Source organism: Podarcis erhardii, assembly GCF_964252035.2.
Source record: "Podarcis erhardii genome assembly, chromosome: 1".
NCBI lineage: Eukaryota > Metazoa > Chordata > Lepidosauria > Squamata > Lacertidae > Podarcis > Podarcis erhardii.
In genome coordinates, this window is record NC_138497.1 from 109,703,655 (window position 1) to 109,723,373 (window position 19,719).

At 41.9% G+C, this 19,719-nt stretch overlaps 1 protein-coding gene across 12 annotated transcripts in view; it reads right to left on the reverse strand.

Moving 5' to 3' along the window:
- The window catches only part of KCNH7 (potassium voltage-gated channel subfamily H member 7), a 272,670-nt gene that overhangs the window by 37,332 nt on the left and 215,619 nt on the right, over positions 1-19,719 (reverse strand). For all 12 annotated transcript variants that reach the window (XM_081870829.1, XM_081870827.1, XM_081870825.1 and 9 more), the window contains 2 exons: positions 15,469-15,894; positions 6,031-6,430 (listed from right to left, as the gene is read on the reverse strand). In XM_081870829.1, coding sequence (XP_081726955.1) covers positions 6,031-6,430; positions 15,469-15,894 — 826 coding nt within the window. The remainder of the gene's footprint in view (positions 1-6,030; positions 6,431-15,468; positions 15,895-19,719) is intronic.

Here is a 19,719-nt window from a genome sequence, read left to right on the forward strand (position 1 = left end):
CTAAAATGACAACAGAACCACCAACATCCTCAACCTGAGAGGGCTGCCATCTGTCTGGAATTTCCTGCACATATCCAGAACACTGCAGTTGGAAGCAGTGTCCGGGCGGAAATCGAAAAAATGTACGGGGAAATCCGAACACATGTCAACCCATGTCGGCAGTGTCGTTTGGGGCAGTTTTCCTTTAAAATAGCTCAAAAACTTCAATTCCCCCCCCCAAAAAAAAATTGCCAAAAAAGCTCAATAACTTTGGGCAAAATGTTAAAAGCTCACAACTCCACCCCCCCAATGCTCAACAAATTTTCTGTCCAGATTCTCACTGTTTGAAAAATGGCAACCCTAACTTAGAATCAATGAATTGCAGAGCTGGAAGGGACCCTCAGGGTCATCTAGTCCAGCCCCCTGCAAAAATGGAATCTTTTGTCCAACCCATAATCCTGAGATTAAGAGTCTCATTCTCTACTGACTGAGCTATGTTGAATTTAAGGGACTGAACAACCTTAGGGCCCATCTTACACGTTTACCTGGGAATAAGTTCCATTGAACTCACCAGGACTTTACTCCCAAATAGACACATGTAGAATTGTACTGTTAATGGGTAGCAATGAGTACAGAGCTGGGTGCAAGAGGCGCTGCCTTCAGAAACAGCTCAGCTTGAAACTCCAGTTCCCCTCCAGCTCCACTTCCTGGGTCATGTTGTCTTACATGCCCTTCCTCTGTGACACAATTCATTTCTCAGCACCGACGTTCGTTAATTAGACCTCTCTAAAGTGCAGCTTCGTCTCATCCGTTTCCACTTCTAATCATTTTCATTTATCCACATCAGTTCTTGAGAGACGTCTGCTCAGTCGATCAAATCTGTCATTTATTCGTACAGTGGATTTGACAGACCTAGCATTATCTCCAAGAATGAAAGCCGAGAAAATCAATGGAAAAATTATTTATTCTCTCCTCTCTGTAAAAAACAAACTCCTTTCTCCATTCCCACATGCATACACATGGCACTTTTGTTTACTGCGAGAACTGCTACTAATATAAACAATCATCACTGCTGAGGGCAGAAGGGAAAGATGAAGCTTTTTGACTTGACTTCACAAAGAGAGCCATCCCAGTTTCCTGAGGAAGGGAGTTGTGGTGCTGCAATAGTAAAGGGCCTGCTTCTTTGAAGCCTGTAATTTAGTCTCAACATGCATTAGATTCAGTTGCAAGGCCTAAACAGTAGTTGGATGTTCACAAAGAAGAAGGTGTTCCTTGAAATAACCAGAGATAATTCATGTGACCATCCAGTTTGCAGTAAGGAAGCAAAATTAATGAGAGGAATTCCATGTGCACAAAGCCTTTACACCAATAAAGAGGATTTCCTTTAAAACATGATGGGTAAATGGAATTAGCATACAGAAATCTGTTTTATTCTTAATTATATATTGAGTGGAGAGCTGGAATTGAAGGGAAGGGAAGGGCAGTTCTGGCCTATCAGTTATTTTAAAGGGTAGGCCCACCCTACCTAGACATTATTATGGGGGTCTCAGTATTTAAGAGTTGCCATATGTCTGGAATTTCCCAGACATATTTGGAATACTGCAGTTGGCAGCAGTGTCCAGGTGGAAATCAGCAAAATGTCTGGGAAAATCCGGATGTATGGCAGCCCATGTAGGCAGTGCTGTTTTTGCCGATTTCCCAACAACTTTGGGCAATCTCAACAACTTTGCCAGAAGAAAGCTCAACAACTTTTCTGTCCGGATCTTCACTGTTTGAAATATGGCAACCCTAAGTATTTAGCATTTAACTTGTTATCATTTAAGATACACAATATAAATATTTACAAAACTAACAGAGTTTATTTTAAAAATCTGATTGAATTGAAATGTTGTTGGTGATATCACACTTTAGTCATGCTGATTAGGCCCATTACAATCAACAGACTTGACTAAGTTAAATCTACTTATTTCAGTGGGTCTGGGTATGACTCAGCTATGTATCTAAATCTAATATCACACACACTTATCTGCAGCAGACTCCAGAACACTTCAGGTTTTTTTGTGTGTGATTATACGTTTGTTTGGTTTTCATCAGACTGCATGCTTAATATGGAATTATGGTCTCTGAGGAGGCACAGTTTGATGTAAGGAGTTGGGTGCCTCACTCCTTCTTCTCGGGTTCGAATTCCATCCCTGGTAGTATAATCATATAAAATGGAACTAATCAAGTTGTGTTTTTTTTTAAATAAACATTGCTGCTTATAGCACAATAGGACTTCGATATATAGGTGCATCAATGTGTTTTTCATTATTTCTGCCCACCTGTTTGTGCAGCCTCTTGTTATTTACCTCACATTTCTCTCACCTCGACAGCCTTCAAGAGGAAGCCTCAAGGGGGTTTCATGTGGGAAGAAAACATGATTCCATTGGGCATGAAGCAAATGCCCACTTAGAAGAGATCCCTGTGATCTTAAAGGAATCTAGCCCATGTTTTATGTGTTCCAGTTCACCGCAATCTGGAGCAGTTCCAGCCTAAGTTTTACAAAAACTTCAGGAGCTCTAAAAGACTTAGGACTCAGCTGGATAGGTAAAGAAAAAGTGATTTTTATGCGTTGTATATGTGATATATCATTGTGCCACCAGACGGTGCTGTTGGAGCCCTGTTTTTCTCTTCCTGTTTTCTCTGTTTAAATTTACAATGCGTTTAACTGAAATGCTTCCCTTCGATGTGTCTAGATCCAGCCTAGGCCCTGAGGTGATTGCAGTGATAGATTTCATTTACCATTTTTTATTCTTATGAGGATTTTAATTGACAATTAATTGTCCTGTCAAATCACACACTCTACTTTGAGAGTGGACCCCATCTAAAGCCCTTCATGGATTAAGCTGCCACAGAAGCCACTAGAAGCTTCTCTAAGTCAAGAAAGAATGGAAAGAAAAGTAGTTAAGGCTCTCCATAAGCAATTCACATATTTTCACATTTGCTTGAATATGTGCCACGGTTGGAGCTGAAGAGAAATAAAGTGATATCAGCTATGTGCCACAGGCTGCCTTCCCTCAGCAGTGTCAAGAGAACCAAGCCTGACCTACTTTACCCGGCTCATATCTTTCTAGAATATTCCCTGTAGCAAAAGTATGATGACTAGAGCAGAGGGAATACAGAGAGGAAATAGAGTACACCAGACATAGCACCGTAATGGTGTGTCCTCTTTAACACTTGGACTGCAGGCTTCCAAACTTCCAACACATTCTTCAAGTATTCTTGAAATGAATGAAACGCAAGCAAAAACACTTCCCTGTCAAAAACAGCATTTTTAAAAATGAAACTTCTAAAACAATGTTTGCAGTCTCAAGCTCAACCCTTTGAAAGGGCCATAAGGTGGTTACTTTCTGCACGGATATATAACAGAGAAGCACTGCATGTTTGGGATATATTGTATATATATTTAAATTAAATGTTCCACCCCACATGCCCTAGTGACATGGACACCATCAGCAGTTGGTTAAACAATTTTGATATGTTCTTACAATCCCCATGAGTCCTAGTTGTTCTGCTGGACTGAGATTTTTGCTAAGGCTTTTCAAGGAAAAGAATGTTTTTGTGCAGAGGGAGCTGGGTGTCTTAAGGTAGAATCATAGAGTGGGAAGGGACCTTTGGGGACATCTAGTCCAACCCCCTGCAATGCAGGAATCTCAGCTAAAGCATCCATGATAGATGGCCATCCAAACTCTGCCCTCCAAGCAAGGAGAGCCCACAACCTCCTGAGGGAGACTGTTCCACTGTCAAACAGCTCTTACTGTCAGAAAGTTTTTCTGTATGTTTAGTCAAAATCTCCTTGACACCACTGGTTGCTTGAAGCCATTGGTTTGAGTCCTATCCTCCAGAGCAGGTAAGGACAACCTTCTCGTATACATCCTGAAATGTTTTAAGATCGTCAGAGGAGTCTCAACTTAGAGTCCTGTGACCTTCAAAGGTTACGAAGAATAAGGACTTCCTGGGGGTTGCCCAGCCTCAATGTTATGGAACTTGCTCCCTACAAAAACCTATCTAGCCTGCTCCATAATGTGTTTCCATAGGATGGCATGGTTTTTAGACACTTAACGATCTTCTGCCTGTCAACATTTTCATCCCTCCCATTGCAAGGATCACCAGCTCATGTTTGTTTTACTTTCTGTCTGAGAGAAAGGAGGGGGTGGAAGCTACTCTTCCAGACTTCCGTCCCTAGTACTGTGAGGTTTTTTCTTTGATCTGTCTAGAGAGAAGATGGCAGTATGAGAGAGCTGTTTCTCTCGTACATGTTTGTTATGTTCTTTTATTTGTTTAATCAGTAGAAATAAATTAGGCATGCTACAAAACCTCCACGGCTTTGCTTCCGTTACTCTGCTGCATTTGAGGTGCTCACGTGAGCAAATGTGAGTCCACTGAACCAGGACCTATTCCTCAGGAATGCTGTGTTGCTGTTCCTATGTTCCTGTGATTGGAAGGTCAGAGGAGGTGCTCCTGACACCCAGCCCATGCAGGCGCTGAAGATGTGGGCTGAACATGGGTGTACGGAAACTGCTCCCCCTGCCCTCAGCGCCACCTCCAACAGCCTTCACTGATAAGGAAATGACATGACTTTTTTTGAAGACCGAAGTTTGTTTCGGCTATTCTTTTGTGCACAATGAGAACATGTAAGTTTTACTGGTGGCATTCTCTGCCACCAAGCTAATAATGTTCATTTGAGCATCGACAGGCACCACTATTAGGGAGCCCCATGAACATGATGAATGCATGAAAAGAGCTCCATCATACATCTTATAAGAAATGGTTAGTGTAAGTTGTCAATAGAATAGGCCTCACTCCTATATACCACAGGCACAAACATGTACAGAGCACTCCTCAATGAGCAGGGAAGAAAATGCAGAGGAGTAGATATTGGCCTTAATTAAAGTGGTTTGGGGGGGGCAGGGGCGGGGAGGCTTTCAGATAAAATTGCATCTAAAAGCAGCACCTAAAAGAGCAAAGCTGATTGGGGTAAATTATTTTTTAGCTGGGTTGCTGAAAGGATTGACAGAAGACATACGGGATATTCCAAATAGTTGGTTTTACAAGGGATACTCCAGAGAAAAATAAAGAGGGATAACACACATATTAGGGCAGAGATGAGGGATCTGTGCCTCCTGTGGATGTTATTAGACTCTAATTCCCATAACTACTGCTATTTTTCTAGAAAAAGAGGTGCCAGAACTCACAATGAACACCTCCCCTGTTGTCTTAGAATGGCAATGGTGGCAGGCTGAGAGGTGCTGGAACTGAGTTCCAGTGAGTTCCGGATGAAAAAAAAAGCCCTGTTCATAACCCCAACCAGCATGACCAATGGTCAGGGATGATGGGAGTTGTACTCTGGCAACATCCAGAGGGCCACAGTTTACCTAACCCTTTAGTAAGGAGAGAACTCAACTGAGTCCAGGGAGCCTTACATCAAGCATGTTTAGGGTTGCAAAGCCTTCAAATAGTCCTACTCCTTTACAAGATAGATTCTAAATGTGACCCAGCCCATAGAGATACTATAAAGGGGTATTTGGCAGTGCTTAATTTCTCAAAATGAAAGTTATCAGTACTGAATATTAACTGGAATTCACATTCATTCACCCCAATTTCCAGCCATTTCCAGGTTGTTTAGTGCTTAAGGACATGCATTCTGCATTCAGGGGCATTTCTGTATCTATTATGACTTGACACATTTTGCTCCTGTGCCCTGACATTGAAGACAAGCTGCAGGGTTAAACACAGATAAGCTCAGGTGTTGTTGTGGGTTTTTTGGGGGTTTTTTTGGGGGGGGGACTAGATGAAAAGCAAACTAGAAGGCTTTCCCTATGGGAATCTTATCTATGAGCTGAGGAGGCCTTACCTTGACCTTTGCATACAGTGGGCTTTCCTTTTCTCCTTTACACAAATTCTTTTCTCTCACACACATTTAAGATATGGAAATGCTGTAGTGTTCACTATTCACCAGTAAGGGGAGTGCAGGTAGGGGAGAGTGAAAAACGCAGAAGGGTCCCTACTTACAGCCAATCAACATGACGCAGATGGAAAAGATTTTCTCCGAGTTGGTGTTTGGAGACACATTTCCAAATCCGACGCTGGTCAGGCTGCTGAAAGTGAAATAAAGTGCTGTGACGTATTTGTCCTTGATAGATGGTCCAGAGCTGCTATCACTCCGGTTATAATGCTTTCCCAGTTGCTGTCCCAGGGAATCCAACCAGCCGATTTTACGAGCCAGGTAATCCCTTTCGACGTTCCCAATGGCGTACCAGATGCAAGCCAGCCAGTGAGCAATGAGGGCAAATATGCACATAAGTAACATCAGAACAGCAGCACCATATTCAGAGTATCTATCCAGTTTCCGCGCGACCCTCACCAAACGGAGAAGTCTAGCTGTCTTCAGAAGGCCAATCAGGGTTGTTGTCTGCAGGAGCAAAATAATAATAATAATAATAATAATAATAATAATAATAATAATAATAATGCAATTTAAGAACAGCAATAGGTTTCTCAAATTCCACAACAAGCTGTGGGTTTCAGATGTGTGTCTTTCCCACTCCAACTTGCAAGTGCCAAGGGCTGAACTCTTTTTTTGCAAGCAAAGATTGTGCCCTATCACTGAACAACAGCCCTCCCCATCAAAGGTGCTGAAGCACTCTTAAGCTTCATTGGATTCAATGGGGGGATGTTATATGAATGCTCACACCACTGTCTGACCAGTGTTAGGAACTCAGTGTTAGATCAGATCCAGCTGGGCAGTTCTTGTGCGGTTCAAGCTGACCAGGGCGTAAATCTGCCTACCTTAAATGGTCATATGGCAATGTAGCCTGGCCACAGGCCTGGTCATAGATCCGGCAGCTGGTTGGGGAGGATTGCAGGCCTGTCTGCAGATTGGTCTATGGCAGGTGGACTTGGGTCCAGGCATTCCCCAGGGGGTAGGCCCAACCGGCCAATGGGCCTCGCTTGAGTCTGCCCCCTGGGAAATAAGTAGAGGTGAGCCCAGCATCCCTCCTCTGTTTTTCTGTCAGTCTATCCAATGATTTACATAGGATTTAGGGTTGCCATACATCCAGAATTCCCCAGACATCAAAAATAGTCTCCAGGCGGAATTTCCGAAAATCACGAAAAATGTCCTGGGAAACTCAGGCATATGGCAACCCATGTTGGAAGTGTTGATTTGGGGGCAAATTTCCTAAAACTAAAGCTCCACAATTTTGCCCCTCCCCCCCCAAAGAAAGCTTAATAACTTTTCATTTTTTGAAATATGGCAACCTTATAGGATTCAAATCTGCACCACTTTCTAATTTGGCTCTAAAACATTCTACTGTCGTCAGTTACAGAGCCTTATCCATTATTAACCCTATAATGCTGAACATTATGCAACACTATAAATAGTGGCCGCAGGAGCTCCCTCTGCCCTTCAAATCTACTTAGGTGGGATGTGTAATATTAATGAAGAAAGTCAATAATGATGCAAAGTTTGCATATATTCTCCTCCATCATCACCACCACCTCTTTTTATTTCCAGAAAGCATGCATAATACATGATGTTTAACAACCGAAAACATTTAAGGTTATAGTGGGAGAAATCAGCCTACTAGTTTCCACTAAGTACCATGTTAAAAGTTTGAATAAACCTTTATATATTTTATGCGTTGCTGAATTTAGAACTCAATAATCTTAGGCTTGCAATAAGGGGGAGTGGGAGAGAGAGAAGTATTCCACGGGCCATGTTTGTTGAAAACAACATATTCTATTTATGCTAAATTTTCAACTTCCTTCCTGCAACAGCACAATGTGATAGCTCAGTAATAGCAGCTAACTGTGTCATTACTACATAATGGCAGTGCCAACGCATTAAGAAGCTGGCACAGCCATCGACATCCGCTGTGGGTGTATTTGAAAAGTGTGGTCTAGCTATGAACACTGCCATATTTATTCTAGGCCTCCCCCCACCCCCCACCAAGGCAACATGCATGACTATAGGAGATCTGCCATTCACAGAGTAAAGCACCAATATAATTTTGACAAGGAGTAGTTAAAAAAAGGTGAACAAATAGTGTTACCCTACAAAGGAGGGTGGAATGAAAAGGCTGACCCTTCAGCCAAAAGAAGACAAACTCAGCGCGTGGAAAGAGTTCCTATCCATCCCTGCAGCATAAACCTAGAGATATCCCAGTGGATATCTCCTAAAAGCTGGGACCGGTTCCTCATAGGCCCTCTCACGGGTTTGCTTGTGAGGGGGAAAGTTGTAGTTTAATCAATAAGCATGTCAGCTGTGAATTAGGACACCCCTAGGTTAAATCTTTTTGAGGGACGCAGGTGGCGCTGTGGGTTAAAGCCTCAGCGCCTAGGACTTGCCGATCAAAAGGTTGGCGGTTCGAATCCCTGCGGCGGGGTGCGCTCCCGCTGCTCGGTCCCAGCGCCTGCCAACCTAGCAGTTCGAAAGCACCTCCGGGTGCAAGTAGATAAATAGGGACCGCTTACCAGCGGGAAGGTAAAATGGTGTTTCCGTGTGCGGCTCTGGCTCGCCAGATGCAGCTTTGTCACGCTGGCCACGTGACCCGGAAGTGTCTCCGGACAGCGCTGGCCCCTGGCCTCTTAAGTGAGATGGGCGCACAACCCCAGAGTCTGTCAAAACTGGCCCGTACGGGCAGGGGTACCTTTACCTTTACCTTTAGGTCAAATCTTGTATTTGCAACAAATTCACTAGGTGGTCTAGGCTAGCCTTCTCTAATGTAATGCCCTCCGAGTGTTTTGGACTTTGGCTGCCCTCAGCCCAGCCAGCATGCCCAATGATCATAGGTGATTGGAGCTGTAGTTCAAAACATCAGCAGGGGACCATGGGATTGGGGCCAGTGATACGGAGGCTGTGCCCTACCAGATACTGTTGAATTCCAACTCCCTTCTCTTTGTAGTCTTTGTTGTAGTAATGTTTTTAATATTCTGTTGGAAGCCACCCAGAGTGGCTGGGGAGGCCCAAACAGATGGGTGGGGTATAAGTAAACAACAACAACAACAACAACAACAACAACAACATAGTCCAGCAGGTTCTACATCTTTGGCCTAGGCAGTTCCACTACACACAGTGTAGGAATAACACTAGACCACCAGGTTGCCTATTGAAGCTTGACTGTTGAATTAACTGTGTTGATTCACTGTGCCCAAATACAGCACAGCCACCTTCTAGGATGGTTATAAGCACTACTAAGATACTGTGCATGAAGTATTAACATTTACATTAATTTCAGTGATAATTTTTTTAAGCGTACTTTTGGTCACATATAGAGCAGACGTGGCCAAAGACCTTAAAGTTGTTTCATGGCCCAAGGTCCCCCTCACACGCAGGAGTTCTTGGGGAGTGTTTAGGGCCCTTTTGCACCCATAATATTTTAATGTGTTTATGGGTGCGACCCAACACCCACGCCCTGTAGTCTCTCAAGATATTGCAGTAGGCTGTGTTGCAAAAGAACTCTAGTCCTCTTGTGACTAGTTAGGATCCCTCAACCTGGGTTTTTGTCAGGAAGAGGTGAAAAGTAGGGTTGGGCTATTTAGTATGGAATAATAGTGTTTGGGTAATAGGAAATGCACAGTTCCTCTCCATGCTCTTAAGCCAGGCTGGGATTGCCTCTATAGGAATGAGACAGAGACTCATGATGGTGTCCTATTTGCCCATAGAGGTTGTAATACCAGCCCAAGTTAAGCTCCCTTTTAATATTCTTCAGTGCTTAATAAAGTTGTCCTCGGTCCCAGTTAAATCAAATTTTGACTTCTAATTTTCTTCCAGAAAATAGAGACATTTATTTACTTTGGAAATAAAAATATCCTGCTACATAACTAAATATCAATTTCTCATTCTTTGCCATCTTTAGGATTAGCAAAGGAAAATGACATTCAAAGCAAACTATGTCTATACCAAGTAATTCCATTTCAGGAACTGTGGTCTTATTCTAGTGTTGAAAAATCCTCTTATCACTTTGAAATCTTTGTGTTGTGTGCTCAATTTGTCGGGATAAAATTTATCCTTCATGAGTGAGGCGTGTTTTGAAGTGCTCCAAATCCATCATTAGATTATAGTGATCAAAGCATCACACTTGATTCAGCTCAAAATAGACCCACCTTTATCAAGCACTTGATCACAAATAGGTTCTCGGAATTCTTATTTCAGTATTACTAGTTTATGTCTGCCTCCACACCTCCCTTTCTATCTTCTAGAGTTTTAAGGTCAACCCTGGAGACCCTTACTCGAGTTTTCTCATTTTCTGAAGTAAGATAGAGTTAACCAGGGAAAGGGTCTTCTATTGTGTCCTAGTAGTGGAAAGCTTCCTCATGGGAATCTTGTCTGATGCTGACACTGATGGGGATTTTCGGTGCTGGACAGAGAATTTTTTATTTCTCGGGCGCTTTACCATAAACCCTTTCCAACTTTTTTTTAAAAAAAGAGTTCAATCTATTTTATTAATATTGTGTCAACAGTACAAATGAGGCTATGCAAAAACATTTTGTGCCTTTAAATTTTATGCTGCAGATCAGTGGCAGATCATCTGCTCTACATCTGCAATGTTCCTGATTGAACTGGGAATGTCAAAAACCCTGGAAAACCACTGCCAGTAGTTTGATGGATCAAGGATCTGATGAAGTAAAAGAGCTTCTTATGAAAACAGTTCTGAAAGCCTCTGGACTGAAGAGTGGGTTATAAGTCCAGTGGTACCTCGGTTTAAGAGAAACAGAGATGGAAGTGGCGAAAAAAGTAAAATATTTAGGAATATGGTTAACTCAAAAAAATATTGATTTATACCAAAACAATTATGTGACAACTTGGAACATTATTAAGAGAGACCTCGAAGTGTGGAGTAGGATGAAATTATCTTTTTGGGGCAGAATTTCTTCAATTAAGATGAGCGTGCTTCCAAAGATGTTGTTTTTATTTCAAATGATTCCAATAATCAAGGGGACAAAGATCTTCAGAGAGTGGCAAAGAATGATTTCCAAATATATCTGGCAGGGCAAAAAGCCACGAATACAATTTAAGTTACTAACTGATGCGAAAGAAAGAGGTGGCTTCGCCCTGCCAGATTTGAAACTTTATTATGAAGCATCTTGTCTCTGTTGGTTAAAGGACTGGATAACACTAAAAAATAATAAGTTATTGGACTTGGAAGGGTTTGACAACAGGTTTGGTTGGCACGCCTACTTATGGTTGGGAAAGAAGAAAGCTCACAAAAGTTTTGCCAATCATATTTTTAGAGGTGCCCTAATAGAAATATGGGATAGGTACCAAAATATTTTGGAACCAAATGTACCTCATTGGTTATCCCCACTGGAGGTCATGAGTGTTAAAAAGACAAACATGAGAGAGGATTGGATGACTTATGGAGATATTGTAATTAAAGAGGGGGGGAAATGGAAATTGAAGCCATATGAACAAGTTAAAAAATATGTATATGATTGGTTGCACTACTTCCAAACAAATGAAATGTTTAAAAAGGATTGTAAAGAGAGGAAATATATTGAAGGAGAGTCTAGATTTCAGAAAGAGATAATAAATAATGATTATAAGGTTTTGTCAAAAATGTATAAAATGCTATTGGAATGGCAAACAAAAGACGAAGAAGTTAAATCGGTTATGATACATTGGGCCAAGGATTTTGGTTATAATATACAGCTGACAGATTGGGAGAAGGTATGGAAGGAAAATATGAAATTCACTGCATGTATGACGATAAAGGAAAATATCATGAAAATGGTATATAGATGGTATATCACTCCCGTTAAACTTGCAAAAATGTATAAGACATGTAATAAATGTTGGAAATGTAAGGAGAAGGAAGGGTCGTTTTATCATATGTGGTGGGAGTGTAAGAAAGTAAAAGGCTTCTGGGAAATGATATATAATGAGTTGAAAAAGATGTTTAAATATACGTTTGTGAAGAAACCAGAAGCCTTTTTGTTAGGAATTACAGGAAGCGAGATCAATAGAAGTGATTATAAACTTTTTCAATATGCAGTGACTGCGGCAAGAATTTTAATGGCTCAAAAATGGAAACAAGAAGATTTACCAACATTGGAAGAATGGAGACGGAAATTGATGGACTTTGCTGAATTAGATAAACTGACAGGAAAAATCAGATACCAAAAGGATCACAAGTTCATACAGGACTGGAGAAAGTTTACGATTTATCTGGAAAATATATGTGATGAACAGACAACGCTAGTCGGTTTTAAAGAGGCTTTGTGAGGAGAAAGGGTGTTGTAAGAGGGGAAAGAGCTGTAAAGATTTACTAACTAGCAATACAATTATAAAGGAAATGTGAATTAAATTTTAAAATCATGAGGATTGTGGAGGGAGCTGGGGGAAGTCTAAAAGAATTTATGTATTATATTGGAAAGTATGTGTTATTTAAATTTGTAAAAGAAAAACTTTTCTAAAAAATTAATAATAATAAAAAAAAGAACAGTCTGGTTTGAGAACGATTTGGTTTACAAACTCTACAAAACTGGAAGTAGTGTCCCAGTTTGCGAACTTTACCTCGGTCCAAGAACGGAATCTGAACGGTGGAAGGGCACCGGCAGTGAGAGGCCTCATTAGGGAAAGTGTGCCTCGGTTTAGCAACGGTTTCGGTTTAAGAATGGACTTCCAGAACAGATTAAGTTCATAAACCGAGGTACCACTGTATTTGCAATACAGAAGAGAGACCTGTGCAACATTCTGTGAACACTATTTTGTTTGTGTATGTCAGACAGGGAGAAGAGAATACAAATGTCTACAGTCCCCATTTCTGACTTCTCTGCATTCATCCAAAGCTTTCTCTGAACAGAGTCTTCACATATAAAAGTTGTATCTGCATAGGCTCTTTCCAATTAGACCTCATGCACACACAGCTTGCAGATACCCAGGGCCAGCTCTCCATTAGGTAGTGTGAGGGGGTTGCCTCAGGTGGCAATGCTGGAGGACAGAGATATGTGTGCTATGCATATGGATGTAAAGAGGCAGTGGTTTTTGTCCCATCCTATGTTTATTGTAACCACTGCCAGTGGTGTATCATGGGGGTGGCGGTGGGGCTGTTGAGATTAGGAAAGTCTTTGTCAAGCACCTGCAGTTCAGCAGGGATGGGTTCTGTCTAACCTCAGTGAGGAGGGAGAGCCACAAGGTTGGGCCCGCAATACAAGATGGATTACTTTTGGTAGTTACAAGCTGTGCATCTGAACCATGGGGGAACACTAACAAAGCCACCCTTTGGTGGTTGAGCAGGGATCACAAATAGGGACAGGGCTATTGCACTCAGGTCCAGCTTGTGAGCTTCTTGAGGCATCTAGCTGGTCACTGTGAGAAGAGGATGTTGGACTTGGGCTGATCCAGCAGGGTCACTCTCCTTGGTGTGTCTCCTTCTGAGGGCAGGGAATTCTGATGCATCTGAGTATTGGGAATGATTGACTGACAGAAGCCCTGCTCTGGCATTCATCTGGGTAATAAGGAAGGCATAGAGGAGCCTGTTCAGAGCTACAGCAGCTCCCCAAGGATATCTGTTTCTCAGTTTTGATTACTGAATCCTTCAGTAATGCTAATAGTATTTCAGCCTTCCATTTCCAGAACCCTGGTGCTAAATTGATTTATGATTAGTGGCTCTTTAGCTGAAGGGCAGGTATATGCTAGGGCCTGATGAAGCAGACTAGCGAATGTATTATGATGCATTAGTCTGTCTGATTGTGGAGCTGCACTTAGGGAGGTATTCCATAGGTATTCAGCTGTTTGGATGAATGCATTCTAATTAACAAAACAAACATGGACCAAAACTGTTTTCTTTCTGATATTGAAAAAACTTTCTTTTTAACCTGACTGTCAGACTTTTGCTTCTACCCAGGCAGTTTTGCTTCTTCCACATAATTTATTCTCATTTATTCTCTTTCTTTACTGTTCTACATTTTTGTAAACATGCAGAAGAAAGTTACTCTTTTTTTAAGTGGTTTTCATACTATCTCCTGAGAAACACTTGGGGTCCCCTGGAAGCTGATCAGGGAGTTGTCAGTGAAAAAAGCCACAATGATGGCCAGTCTTCCTTCTATCCCAGCTATCTCAATGTTGTGATTCATCTTCCCCTGCAGAGCTAACCCTGCAAAAGGGGTCACCAACATGGTGCCCGTGAGCACAATGGTGCCCTTGATGTCTTCCCTTGGTGCCCACGAGGCATTTGAGCATGCACACCCTGCAAATTTGCAACCAGACTAGGTTTAAAGTTTTACCATTAACTAATAAATCTCAAGACAGCTTGGGGCCAGGTTACTTGAGGAAGTGTCTCCTTCCAAACTGACTTGCCTGGTCACCAAGATTTGCTAATAAGGTCCTTTGGGTTGTGCCACAGACCATCTTACAGTGACCATAGGGAGGGCCTTCTCCACGGTGGCACCCCTTTTGACTTTTGTCTTTAAGATATGTCACATATGTAAGGAAATAACAATATTGCTTGGAGATGTTCAGTAACAACTTTGCCATAAGCATTCTATTTTAACAAATCTTCAGGCTGCGATGCCCAAATGGTGCTACCAAACCCATTGCTTTTAAGTGAGGCTAAATTAAGGTCTTCACAATGACATATATTATTTGGATCAGTTTACCTAGCTGAACTAAGTAACACACAAGCAGAACTGGTATGCATTATGACATGCAACCTTTTGATTATTATCTCCCAGCTGGAAGCCAAGAATTTCTAAGCCTTGGAGGAGCATGCCTAGTGATGCTTTTGAAAATGATGCCATTTCATAAAAAAGGATGGTTGACAGCGTTGTTAGCAGGGGTCTTGTTACTGGATAGGCCTTGAGATAATGGGAAAATCTATTTCTTTTTAAAAGACATCTCCATGACTGAGAATGATCATTAGCGAAAGATATTGCACCATGGACATTTTACATGTGCTACCATTCTTGGTATAAAGGGATTGTCACAGAAATATTAAGGTCAAGAGCACAAGAAATAAAAAGCAGCAATAAAAGGTGAAATCCAGGCCATCACCAAAGATCTCTCACTACCTATTTAATGTGGCCAGAGCATTATAACATGCAATTCTTCAAGAATTATAGGCATGGATATGTGTGAGCTGATAGAGTTTATTTATTTATCACACTTTCAACTCACCCTTCCTCTGAGATCAGGGTGACAAACATAAATGTGTTATATCCCCTTTTATTTTTGCAATAATTCTGTGACGTTGGTTAGGCTGAGAAAGTGTGACAGGCCCAGTGAGTTAGGCTGAGAGACAGTAACCGGCCCAAGGTCACCCAGTTAACTTAATGGACAAATGAGGTTTATTCCCCCATCCTCCAGCTCACACCTGTAGTCTTATTTCAGCTATCTCAAAGCAGATATAAAATATATCCAACTTTTTACTGTCAAAAAACATGATGTATGCACAAAGCAGGCGATCACGTAAACTCTTAATAGATAGATGCTAGTTATAGTGAGCTTACCTCATCAGAGCCAGATCCAAATATCAGCAGGTCAAAAGGTATTGCAGCAACCATGTCAATTAGGAACCAGCCTTTGAAGTAGTGGATTGCTATTCTTGCTGGGTCACTTACCACTTCTTCATTCTGGTTCACATATGTTGTTCGGAAGTTTATGACAATGTCAATGATAAACATGATATCCACAATTAAGTCTACCATGCTTAGTGGGTTGCATGAATAGCCACACACCCGCCTCTTCTGTTCTTCGCTGTCGTTGAGGAGGAAGGCTGCAGAGTAAGGGGTGAAAATGGCCGTGTAGATCACCAGCAGTAAAATCAGCCAGTCCCAGACTGCTTTGAAAGGACTGTAGTGCAATATAGTAAACTTGTTGATGCGAGGCGTTTGGAGTTTATATTCTGGCAGAACATCTGCTCCCAAGGATAGAACCTAGGGAGATAGAAAGAAAAAGGAAACACACTGTGTAAGGGTAAACTGTTTAGAGCATAAAGGGGGGAGACGAGGGGCCCACTGTATAAAGGATAAGTTATCTAGAATAGAAAGCATATATCCAAATGACATTGTTTTTTAAAGCCAGGATTCGAAGTTCCATTGTGCGAGTGGATCTCTGTTCATGCAGTGAAGAGATACAACCCCAGATCCCCATGTTTTTATCCTGCAAAAACATTTCTCAATCTATGAACTATTTTCTTGGTACCTTCCAGATTGGTGAATGGGAAACCCCCTGAACCAGCTTGGATTAAGTCTCCTTTCCCATGGGATATTTTGATTTATTGGAAGCTTTCATGTATTCCCAAACCTAGGTATTGCAGAGATTCATTATGTGATAAGTATGTGCATGTGTGATTCACTGGATTAAGATCCTATACTAGAAAGAAAAACTATGTGCTGGAAGATACATACATACATACATACATACGTGTGTGTGTGTGTGTGTGTGCGTGTGCGTGAGAGAGAGAGAGAGATTTATTATCAAGCACCTTAAATGGGACATTATGTTTGCCAAACCATGAAGAAGCTCTGCATTTGAAAGCAGGGTTCTCTCCCACTTCTGCAGAAAACATTTCATGCTTGTTAAGGTTCATGGGACACACAGCCAGCAATGGAAATTTGAAGTATGGAGCACTGGAACACAGTCTGTGTGGATTTGATATATACAGTGGTACCTCGGATTAAGTACTTAATTCATTCCGGAGGTCTGTACTTAACCTGAAACTGTTCTTAATCTGAAGCACCACTTTAGCTAATGGGGCCTCCTGCTGCTGCCGTGCCGCCGGAGCCCGATTTCTGTTCTTAGCCTGAAGCAAAGTTCTTAACCTGAAGCACTATTTCTGGGTTAGCAGAGTCTGTAACCTGAAGCGTATGTAACCTGAAGCGCATGTAACCAGAGGTACCACTGTATACACATTTCAACATATATTTACAAAAGGTATAAACTTGAAAAATATGGAAAAGCTAGAGAGAGTTATTCAATAGGAAATACAATAGGTTTTGAGTAGGGCTATATGGCACAGTCTTCCATTTTGCTTTGGTCTCAATAACTCATATCTATCTATCGAGAGATAGATACAGATTTAGCTCTAGATAGATGTAGATATATACCTGTAGATTAAGATTTCAGATTAAAGTGCTTTAGCAAACAGAACTTGGGCTCCTTTTAAAAAAAGTGAACCTCCTTTAATTTAACTTAAAAACACACAAACCTCACACCCTCTCCTTAATCACGTAGACAGCATCACTGGTTGAACAAAAGTGCATACTGTGAAAAACTGGGAGGACACCATGGGTTAATAACCACACTTTTCTTCTGAACAGCACAGTAGGGAATGATTACGTTCTACAGAGATTATAAATTGCTTCTAAGCAGCCATTAAGCAACATGGGCAAGGGTGCCGGGATAAATCTATTATTTATTCCTTTGCACTTAACTAATGGAGGCTGGATGCACTGGTTCATATAAAAAGCTGAATCTCAGCCTTTTTGCTGCACCTGGAGCCACTCCTTTCCCATATGTACCACTGTCTGAAAGCTCAAAGAGAAGTGAGTATTTAGGCTCCTCCCTCTCTCCAGGAACCGTTCACTTCTGATCTGTTGTCCTCGCTGCTACTAAACTTACCAACAACTAATCCAGGGACTCACACCCCACTCCTATGGATGAACATAGCAAAGCAAGTTCAGGGAGCTGAATATTCCTTTCTTTGTAATAAACCCAACCCAGTTCATTGCCCAGTCATGTAGCTTCTCTTTCTTGATCTGCACACATAGTCATTTGTGCCACTGAAGCCAATGAGGCCTCATAGGATTGGCAAGTGTGGCAGAAACTAGCTCACTAGGGGTTGGAAGCTCTAGTGGTGCAAAACTGGAAAAGGAACCCAACTGGGCACCATAGAGAAGTTGTGCTATTGGCTTGGCTTCAAATAATTTGGGTACTCAGGGCGCACAGGGCATTCTATACCTCCCTGCTGCTCTCAGATACCAATCCTGCTACAACATACAGTGTTGCTAGATTCTGCACAGCAGTGCTCAAATTTGTCGGTGGATGACCTGTGCCACAAACTAGATTTAAGGAGCATATCAGAGTGCTCTGTAAATTAGTAGTTTAAGTCTTGTATATAGCAACATTTTATGCTCTTCCACACCTGCCCAATGCTCCTCCCCTTCTTTTAGCTTCTTTTAAATTCTTATAGACTTTTATATTCACCTTCTGTTTTAATACCTTTTAGCTTTTCAGGTTTTAAATGACTGTATCCCACCCTTTTAGGCTGGCCTATGACCGTAATAAAGATTTGTATTGTATTGTATAGGGGCTGGAAACATTTCTTTGCTTATGGCTTCTGCCACTGAATTAGAGGCCCCCTGTCGTAGTCATCAGCAGGAACCTATTCATTCATGGATTCAACGACAGGCACAGAACGGTGTCAAGTTTCAAAAATCCTGTTCATCTATTTAGAAAAGTGATTCAGGAGACTGACAAGATGATGGAGTGTGTGCCCATGGAGAGAAACCCTGAAACATCTTTCACAACCCCTCCTGTATTTCTGAGTTGGCCAGCAGCGGCCAGAGTTGCATTCTGTAGTGAATTTTGAGGAAGAAGATCTAACAACCAGGTTGCACAGCCACCTCTGATGCTGTCGCATGAACCTTCCTGGATTATGAGCAGATGAAGATGCTTTTCTAAACGCTTCTCCAAATGCACACTTTGGGGAACCCTGTAGTGGCACGCAGAGAAAGCCAATGAGTGCAGCATTGTGCACACCTAATTAGCAGCCACACAACTATTTTTCTTTCTGGCACTGCCAGTTGCTTGTTGCCGCAGTTCTTCTCATGCCATCGCTACCTGCAGCATCGATGCTAAAAACATGCAGGAACTGATGTGGATGTGATGTTTTCCTGTTTGCATGGGGCACGTGGAACAGCTCCAAAGAAGGACAGAGTGAAACCTAATCATATACAGGTGAAGAAATAATAATAATAATATAACAATAATTTATTATTTATACCCCGCCCATCTGGCTGGGTTTCCCCAGCCACTCTGGGTGGCTTCCAAAAGAATATTAAAATACTGTGATACATCAAATGATATGTTGGCAAAGCCAAGGAACGGCCCACTGCTTTGTAACACAGGATCCCTTATATTTCAGCAGCAGTTCTGAGACTAGTCCTGTAATCTGATGGTCCTGTGGAGAGTGCCCACGAGCCCTAAAGCACCCTCTCCGAGGGCAGAGACACAGGTATGACCCTGAAGAGGGAAAGCAGACATTGGATGCCTCTTCCCTCCTTTACCACAGAAACAGCTCAGGGCTGCAATACCTCAAGGACCGCCTCTTTCCATATGAACCTACCTGGACCCAGAGATCACCTTCTGATGCCCGTTTTTGTATGCCTCCTCCACAAGAGGTCCGCAGGGTGGCAACACAAGAAGGGACCTTTTTCTGCACTGGCTCCCCGTTTGTGGAATGCTCTCCCCAGAGACGTTCACCTGGTGCCTTCATTATACACCTTTAGGCGCCAGGCAAAAACGTTCCTCTTTAACAAGGCCTTTGGCAGATTGATATTCAATGCACTTTTAAAATGTGTTGGGGAAGAGGGGGTTATTGGGTTGTTTTTGTTTTTATTATGTATTTTCTGTTTTTATATTGTGCCTTTATGTTGTAACCACCCCGAGACCTTCAGGTATACAAATTTAATTAACAAAAACTTCCATGGCCTTTGTCCTTATCAGCTGAAAAGGTTGTGTTCAGAGATTCCCAACAA